The 9,987-nt window shown below is 38.8% G+C and overlaps 1 protein-coding gene across 1 annotated transcript in view; it reads right to left on the bottom strand.

Annotated features, from left to right (window-relative positions):
* The window catches only part of DLGAP2 (DLG associated protein 2), a 353,749-nt gene that overhangs the window by 260,089 nt on the left and 83,673 nt on the right, over window positions 1–9,987 (bottom strand). Inside the window, exon 2 of the mRNA XM_007944427.2 lies at window positions 4,431–5,500. Coding sequence (XP_007942618.1) covers window positions 4,431–5,432 — 1,002 coding nt within the window. The 5' untranslated portion in view covers window positions 5,433–5,500. The remainder of the gene's footprint in view (window positions 1–4,430; window positions 5,501–9,987) is intronic.

Here is a 9,987-nt window from a genome sequence, read left to right as displayed (position 1 = left end):
GTAAACTGCACTGGACATGAGGCAGGGGGCAAAAAAAGCCATAGCTACTTACACTGTAAGGATCAGGCAGTGCTTCTTTACATGCTGCTGGAAATGTTCTCTTGGCCTTTGGACAGTCATGTCCCCGGCTTAGTTTCTGAGGATATATTATTTATGTGAACATGAAGAAGGCTAGGATGATGTCCAAGACACTTGTTATACTTAATGAGAACTATAGAACTGTAACTTCACTGAGAAATTTGTGAAGCTTTTCACAGGAAATGAGACAACTGTGGCATTTGGAGGAATAGAGGCATAGTAATTGTTTTTCTTCTCTCTTTTTTTCAACTCTATCTTAAATAGCATTATTTAATCCCAGGAGAATTTTACTTAATGTTGTGTTCCATTGAATCAAGTTTTTTTTCAGGATCAAATCACAGCTTGTCCTTTTTTTTTTTGTTTGTTTTTTTACATGTTACTATTTAACAAAATACTGTTTTAAAGTTTGGAAAGTGTATTTTGCTAGGGCAATATGTGCAATTTAACCCACTCTCACAACTACCAGTTAGTCATTTTTCTGGTTACCTCCTGCTGCTCTGACAGGAATATACCACAAATGGGATGCTTAAACAAACAGGAGTTTATTCTCTTATAGTTTGGAGGCTTTAAGTCTGGGTTCAAAGTGCCAGACTCTAGGGGCTCGATGAAAGTCCTTCAACCTTGGGCTTCAGCTCTGCCTCCTGCTCCTGGCCCACTGGAGCTAGAGGCTTTTCTTTTTCACCCAGACAGCTGCTGGCTGCTGAGACTGACAAGCCCAAGGTTGATAAGTAAAAAAGCACAGTATCGATGTTACCAAACCACACAGTAGGCCATTAATTCAAATCCATTGAAAGTCTCAAGGTCAGCAGATCAACATGGCAGGCTGCTGAACAACAACATGGCTACATGTAGGGTTCAAGCATGCCATAATCTAGAGACCATTGCCCAAGGCTTCTCCTTATATACAGGAAGCAGACCACCTCCCTAAGGCAGCTACTCAGCTGCTCATAGTAGATTCCACCATGGAGTTGATTTCCAGTCTCATCATGGGGAATACTACATCCAGCTGCCCAGCCACTCAACCAGGCCCAGCCAAGTTGACACACAACATTAACTACCACAGTCACTGTGCCAGTTTTCCCCAGACATCTGCTTGCTGTATGCTGAGCAGTGTGGAAGATTCAGAAGAAGAAAAAGTGGAAGATATGCCATAATCTTTACCCTTAAGGTACTTACAGGCTTCCTGAGAAATATAACGGACGAAGTTAAAATATTAAGTAAACAATACAAGCATACAGTGAGAAGTCATGAGGCAGATAAGGTTAAGAGCTGATAGGCCTAATGGCCAGATTACAGAAATACAAGAATCAGAAAAACATTTTAAATGACACTACAGAAAGGCAACCAGAAAGTTCAGATTGTAGGAAACTATCAGACAATGAAATTGTTTCTAAAACAAACAAAAAATTTCAAGTATAGAGAAGAAGAAGAGGGATAAAAGAGGGGCAGAAAAACCTACAGATTAAAAAAAGATTTACAAGACATGCCAATCAATTGCTATGCAAGTCCCTTAGTTGGATCCTGATTCAAAGAAATTATTGAAAATATTATAAATAATCAAAGAAATTTGCATATTGAGCAGTTATTTGAAAATATTAAAGAATTATTGTTTAATTTTTTTTCATAACGATATTGTGGTTATGCTTTAAAAGTGTTGTTGTTCTTGTGATGTGCCATCGAGTCGGACCCAACTCATAGCGGCCCCTCCTTGGGTTGCTGAGGCAGTATCACTACAGAAGTAGATTGCCCAACCTTTCTTCCAAGGAGTGGCTGGTAGGTTTGAACTGCCAGCCTTCTTGTTAGCAGTCAAGTGCCTTAGGCACTATGCTACAAGAGCTCCTTATCTTTCAGCTGAGATCTTTCAGAGATGAATACAGAAATATTTACAGTTGAAATTATATGATACATGTGTCAACAAAATTTGGGCAAGCAAGTAGGTGAAATATAAATGAAATAAGATTGGCCATTAATTAATAACTTTTAAAGCTGGGCTATGGGTTTTTTGAGGTTTATTATATTACATTTTTACCTTTAGATATTCTCTATAATAATAATAATAATAATAATAAAGAGCTGTTGGAAGGCAGAGAAAAGGATGTTCAGTAAGAGGAGAAGTCTCTAAAGTAAAAAACAAGTTTATGAGCAAAGGTAGTATGTTAGTTCTCTAGTGTTACTATAATGGAAATAGCACAGATGGCTTTAACAAACAGGAATTTATTATTGTACAGTTTAGGAGGCTAGGACTCCAAGTCTAGAGTGCCAGCTTTAGGGGGTTGACTTTGGGGTTTAGTTCTGCCTCTTATTCTAGGCCCACTGGTGCTGGAGCCTTCTTCTAACTCACACAGCTGCTGGCTACTGTGGCTGATAAACCAAGATTGGCAGGTAAAATGGTGCAATCCCAAGATCAGCAGGCAACAGCAGGCCACTGGTTCACCTCCAGGAACAATCCCAAAATTGGCAGGCAAAACGGCCTAAAATATGCCAAAAAACTAGAGACATTGCCCCAAACTTCTCCAAATATACTGGAAACAGCCACACCCTAAAGGTAACTCCCCATCAACTATTTAGCAGCTTCCACCACAGAGGTGATTACAGTCTCATCATGGGGAATAACTATGTCCAGTTACCAAGCCACTCAAAACCACAACCCAGCCAAGTTGACACACAGCCTTAACACAGGCAGGATCTGAGGGATTTTAGGTATTGCCACGTTTAGGTATAAGTGAATGATATGCCAGTATACGTGTAATGAAGAAACACTCTTAATAGTCAGGAAGATTTAGGGACGAAAACATCATAATTGTATCCTAATCCTAAAATGTTCGGGAGACAGTGGGTTAGAGATTTTCAAGGTACAAATAGAAAAAAAACAGAGTTTTGCTTCCATAATGAGGAATGCATCAAAGAGTAACTTGACTCTACTTGTTCCTTTTTATAAATTGTTGTTGGTTCCCATCGAGTCATCTCTGACTCACAGCAACCCTATGCACAGCAGAACGAAACACTGCCCGGTCTTGTGCCAGCCTCACGATCCTTGCTATACCTGAGCCCATCATTGCAGCCACTGTGTCAAGCCATCTCATTGAGGGCCTTCCCCTTCTTCGTTTTCTATATAGAGAAAAATTTTTATGTTTTGATATTATTAGAGTTTGCCAACTATGAGCAAAATTTAAGCCTCTGCAATTGCTATAAAAATAATATTGTATCCAACTACCAATTTGTCTCTTTGAATAAATTTGTGAAAGTAATTTGGTTAGCATTTCCTTTTAAAACACAACCATTTAGTTTTGGACAATGTATCAGGATGGCAATACGTGATGATGAAATGATTTGCCGTCCCGTGACTCATGAAAAGATTCACAGTTGTTTATCTGTTCCATTAATTGACTGCCTGATGACTCAGCTAGCATTTAGCACTATTCCTCATTATTCTATGAAGATTTCTCTAAACTAGTGCACAGTTTATAGCAACTGCTCTCAGGCTTATAGCAACAAATCTCAGAAGTGATTTGTATATTGGAACAACAACAAAAAAAAGATATATGTATACTGTACATTAAAGAAAAGACCTCAGACTTTCAAGTTTTGTTAATAGCACTATTTGCTGATAGAAGTAATTGTAGAGGCATCTGTAAAAGAGGCGGATGCCTCCCAGTGGGCTAACACTTCCCCTGGCACATTCAGTGATGGCATGATTAGGAGACAGAGATGAGATGGAAATGATATAAAACAGAGAATTCCACGGTCTGATAACTTCTAGCAATTCACTGTCTTTAATATACTATTGCTTTTGATACATTCATTTAATTCCCATCTCACAGAAACGATGCATTTTCCATAATCAGATTCATTGGTATTACGCAAACTTAAAGATACTATTGTCAGGTATGGTAAATGAACTCATTAACGTTACAGGCCAATTTGCGTTAGGCCAAACGACCAAATTTCAAATGAAAGCACATTGCTGTGGGCTAATATATTTTTGTTAGTGTTTCTAAATCCTCCAGCATTTGAAGCATTCAAGGAATGGGCCCGTCATGTGTAGGGTTAGGGTTCAAAGGAAGAATTAGTGGTTCAGGCATTTGGCTGTTAGCCAAAAGGTAGGCAGTTCAAACCCACCAGCCACTCTGCAGGAGATAAATGAGGCAGTCTGCTTCTGTAAAGATTTATAGCCTTGGAAACCCTATGGGGGCACTTCTGCTCTGTCCTATAGGGTCAATATGAGTCAGAATCAACTTGATGGCAGTGGATCTTTCAAAGGCTTTCCCAGAGCAGACCAGCTAATATGACTGTGATATTTTCCTATTTACCTTGTTATACAAAATTGCAGTCATAATATTGAGACTCCTTACCTGAAGGTAATGGCATGGCCTCAAGGAAGGCTTGATTTCCTGATGGACCAAAGGCTTATCTAAGTTAAGGGAACTCTTGCGATAAGCTTCTTTTGCCTGGCTTACTGTAAGAGTGGACCAGGAACTTCTTTTCATGTACTTTGTATCGGGGGTCAGAGCTAAGCCTTCACAGGCAGAACACTTGACATCATTATTACTTTTGGAAGTCTTCAATGAGAGATCCCCAAAGGGGCCCTGGAGAGTTTCAGGGTAGCAATGGGAGATGTGATCTACATGGTGCCTATTAACCACACTGGGTGTTCGGTAGGTGCTATCACTGTCCAAATTGTCATCAGAACTCCACCAACTACTCATGCCAGATTTATGCTTGCTTTCTGGTTTCCGCTCCTTACTTTTACTCCTTTTACTATGTTTTGAATGATGGCTGTGGTGGTGATCATCCACTCTACTGTCACCTTTGGTCCCATTGATGTTACTCTTAGAAGAGCCTTCTAAAGAATGAGACTTGGTGAAGAGCTTCTGGACAGAATGGACAAGGTGTCGTATTCTCCCTGGGCTCTCACTGCGCTGTTCTGCGGCGGTTGAAGTCCTCTGGTATTGTAACGTATGGAATCCATCCCTGTGGAGAGGGAGCTGTTTCTCAAATTGATCCAAAAGATTGGCTGGAATTCGATTAATTTTAGTGCTAGCATGAGACATGGCACAATCGTCTCTTGTATCGTAATGTGAGCTATAATGCATTCTGGGAAAAGTGCTACTAGACATATGATCACCCATCATCATGGGCATCATCATACATTCGGAATGAATGGAACTTCTGGGTGAACAACGATGGTGGTCCATGGGGCAGCTGTCAGTTGGGCTGAGCAAGTAGGATTGCCTTGTTTCCTGCCCATGGTGAATGTGGTCATGAGTATGTTCACAATCTTCAGGGGGTGTCAAGCCACAAGTATGACCAGAACATAACTGTGGTTGATTTCGACTCCCAGATAATCCTTTCATATTCCTAGGAGCAGGGGAGTATCTTTCTTCATTGAAGTGCTGAGTTGGTGACCATGAGTACTGCTGATCTGTTGACAAAACACAGAAATGTCATTTAATATGCTGTTGAAATATTGATGTAGATCCTTATGTATTAGAGAAGTAAAGTATTTGACATTTAATACATAAACTGTTTTTGTCTAAGAGTCAGTGTTCAGTTTTTGTCTGGGACATTCAAATGGACAATATTTTTTATATCACATTCTTGGATCGCTCCAAAGAATGATAGTATTAACAATGATAAACTTGGATATTCCCAAATGATATTCTCTGCCAATATTTAATGTCCAGTAAATTCATCAGGTCTTCTGGAAGCAATGTTGTGGTATTAAAAAAAATAATAATTTGATTAAAAAACATCCTAGTTTCAATTCGATCAGACTTCAGTATTGTGACTCAGTTTAAGAAGTTTAAAGAATGATATCTGATACTTAATTAGGAATATTGTCTGGCAAGCTAATATATGACACACCAATGTATTAATCATGAAATAGTTTAAATCCACATTCCTACTGTGCAGGTAAGGTAACTGAAGTGGCTTTCCCAAGGCCATGTTTTTGTGTTAAAATGAGGATGAAATTCAGGTATTATCCTGACTTTCTATTTCAGGTTTCTCTTTTTATTCTTCTTTTCAATGACATAGTTTTATTCAGTAAAGAAAAAATGATTTGATTATGGTAGATGATCTATTGTTGTTGTTAGGTGTTATGGAGTCAATTTCCACTCACAGTGTTCCCATGTGGCAGAGCAGAACTGTCCTTTACGGTTTTCTAGGCTGTAATCTTTATGAGGAGTAGGTTGCTAGGTCTTTCTCCCATGGGCAGGTTCAAACTGCCACCCTTTTGGATAGCAGCTAATTGCTTAACTGTGTGTCACTAGGGCTCCTTAGATACTATGCTATATTATATACTCAGATAACCAAGTCATTAAGAATTGAGCATTTGGCAGATGTGGTGCTTGCTGTTTCTGGCTATTGATCTCCCCCTAGATAGCTTGTTAGGGATGCAGATGAGTATAATGATTAAAATGGTGGCCTCTGAAAGTAGACTGTTTGTGTTAGAACCCTAGCTCTGCCATGACCAATCGTGTGAGTCTAGGCAAGTTGTTGTTGTTATGTATCCTTGAGTCAGACCCAACTCATAGCGACCCCTCCTTGGGTTTCCCAGGCAGTATCACTACAAAAGTAGATTGCCCAACCTTCCTTCTGAGGAGTGGATAGTGGGTTTGAATACTCAGCCTTCTGGTTAGCAGTCAAGTGCCTTAGGCACTTGCTAAGGGCTAAATGCTACCAGTTTCCTCAACTGCATGACAAGGATATGAGACACAGTGATAAAGCAGCAGAGAGTTCTAGGCCCAAGTAAAACTCTCAGTATTTACTAGCTGTATTATTATAATTGTTTTAAATGCTCTTAAGTCTGTATTTATAAAGTTTGGGTTTATAAAATTTAAGTGATTCGTTTCCAGATTCACTAGCAAAGCCCCAGCTTCACCTCTGATTCCTGCTGTTCCGGTTTTAGTCTCAAATTAGATATTGATTCTGACTAGTAGCCAAACAGATGTAGGAAATACTGACTTAGGAAGCTGATTCCAGTAAGGGAACAGGTGGAAAACCTGCAAGGCAAAATGCCAAGAATACCAGGAGGTTGAGACTAGAAAGGGCCCTATGATCCTCCCTGCCTCCTACTTCATTCCCACACAAACTTCACAAGATGACAAATTCTACCCCTGAAAGATACTTCTGCTTGGGGAAAGTACAGCAAGTTGGTTCCCTGACCAGGGTCCCCTCTCTGTTTCTCCATCCCCTATAAGTACTCTCTACTTCCTCTTTCCCTCCCCTTCTCACCGCCCACTTTCCTTAATATGCTCTTGATGTCAGTTTATTGACCAACTTTCTATGACTTGCAGTGGAAGACTAAGGCTGTGGTTATTGACATAGTATGCATTTTTATGACAACTGAGAAATGAAATAGCCAGGCACCTTTCTTTTTCTATATCTTTCCCTGAGGATATCACCAATAATCCTGGGGTTAATCACACTTAGAGTTTATATAGCCACCTACCCTGATGCCTCCAAGGGATTTACAAATGGACACCTAGGGCAACTATGAATGGGGTAAAATGCTAAGAGACACTAGACTTTCACTGTATGATTTCTAACCCCAACTCTATAGAAAATTAATTTAAGAAAACCATCATCACCTGCCAGGAACACTTACCAAAAGATTACTGGAAAGTATTGAGAGCTTATAATTGGAATCTCAGTTGTTGAAGCCATGTTACATATCCAAATAAAGTATAAAGAAAGGACATAATTTCACTGATCCCTGGGAAGGAAAACTCACTGCCATTGAGTCGGATCTGACTCATAGTGACCCCTTGTTGGGTTTCTGAGGCAGTATCACTACAGAAGTAGATTGCCCAATCTTCCTTCTGAGGAGTGGCTGGTGGATTTGAACTGCCAGCCTTCTGGTTAGGAGTCAAATGCCTTAGGCACTACACCACCAGAGTTCCTGAGAGAAAGGGGCAAGATTTATCATAACTAGGAATACTTGATAGTAGAAGAGAATGTAAATTTTTCTTTTTTGAGATATTCCAGTGGACTTAGAGAAAGGTTTTGGGTTGTTTCTCATGCAAGGGAAGCAAATGGATTTCTTTCACGTCTTCTCACAACAGTGTCCAATTCAAGGATAAATAGATTCTTTATCTCCAAAGAGAGCTTTACTTTATTATATTTTAAGGTGTTTACACTGTATCATGGGAGGGTCTATACTAAAATAGCTCATCAGTGCCTTTCTTTCTCAATAGCCAAATTATAACAAGAGTACTTTCATATATTAGGAGAGGATATTTATATTATATTGCTATAGAATTAAAAGTAAATTTTCAAAAGAAATTCAATATGAAACTGATAAATAGCAAAACTGTGTTCTGTGATCTAGATTTTACAGCAGTATAAAGTTCTCACCCTATTATATTTTACTTTATTTTTCTATTATTATGTAATTTAATGCAATTCTAATTTTCATTCATATTAAAAAGCAAGTCCATTATTGTTTCATTCATGTATTCTATTTCTGTCTAATGTTTAGCCTAGAAGCTGTATTACCAATGTGGCTGCATAAAAGTACAGTATAAAAGATAAAAAAACTTAACTGAAATGAATTAAATTTGATTATGCAACATGATAAGCCATTCTCATTTTCACTATACAGTATTGAATTCCCTGATGCATGCATGGCAACTTGCACATTCCTTCTTAAAAATTAAAAATAATGTTGTAATAACAACAAAGTAGATAAAAATATACTGTAAATAATGGTCATACTAAAAAAAAGTATAGTAAGGACTTATACTATAGTTTGTTTTAAACAAGTTTACATAATATATAATAAATATTCAGGGGCTGGTAATTTCTCTTTGTGAAAATGAAGTAACAAATACAAAATGAGGAAAGCATCTTATCTTCCTAATTTCCAGCTATTCACTACACCATTTTTGTTATTAAGCAAGAGAAAATAACAATTATGGTCACTATTCATTAACACACAACTGTCTCCCCAAATTCAAACTAGAATTTAAACGCACATTTTACTGTTGGATTCTATGATACCATTGAGCTACCCATTTTAAAAAGTAAATTTTAAATGTAGAAATGAAAATTGGGCACTGTACAAAATGCTTTACCAGGATGGTCTTCTTTAATCAATTCAGGCTGATGGAAACTTGAGGGTAGAATGAGCCTGTTGGGCATATTCCCAAATTTTCTCTCTATCTCAATCACACACACACACACACACACACACACACACACTCAGCACAGTGCTGGATTTGCACCTCACAGCCCAATCATAGATTGCCTGTTGCTAACACTAACTAATTCCCTTTGAATTGATTCCAACTTATGAGCATCCCATGTGTATCAGACTATCAGGATTTTATTGGTTGATTTTTTTTGGAAGTAGATCATCAGGCCTTTCTTCCAAGGTACCTCTGGGAGGACTCAAACAACCAACCTTTTAGGTAGTAGTGAGCATGTTACCCATTTGTACCACCCAGGGACTCCTCTGCCAACACTACCAAAACTGAAGCCAAACTTCTTGTTGTCAAGTCAGTTCTGCCTTATGGAAAAGCCATGTGTTATATAGAAGAACCGTTCCACAGGCTGTTCTTGGCTGTAATCCTGACAGAAGTGAATCACCAGGCCTTTCTTCCCTGGTGCCAGTGGTAAGTTTAAACTGCCAGCCAACCTTTTGGTGAGCAGGCAGATGAAAACCTTTTGTGCCATAGGAAACTTCTAACACTAGGTTTCCTTAAGAAAAAAAAAAAAGAGAGTGATTTTGTTTGTGCACAGCAGCCAATGGTTGGATTTGGATAAAGGTGGTGTTTTAGGGGCACCATTTTCCCTTTCTGATTATACCAAGCTAATTGTTCAACACGAAGCACTAACTTTAGTCAGCCAGGCTGCCTGCATACTGTGCTGGTAGTCCCAGAACCTAGGGCTTGAGGAAGCAGGGAA

This window comes from Orycteropus afer, unplaced genomic scaffold (genome assembly GCF_000298275.1).
Source record: "Orycteropus afer afer isolate SDZICR_OR568_19922 unplaced genomic scaffold, OryAfe1.0 scaffold00125, whole genome shotgun sequence".
Taxonomy (NCBI): domain Eukaryota; kingdom Metazoa; phylum Chordata; class Mammalia; order Tubulidentata; family Orycteropodidae; genus Orycteropus; species Orycteropus afer.
Note: the sequence above shows the minus strand (reverse complement) of the source record. Positions and strands in the feature narration are given on the sequence as shown.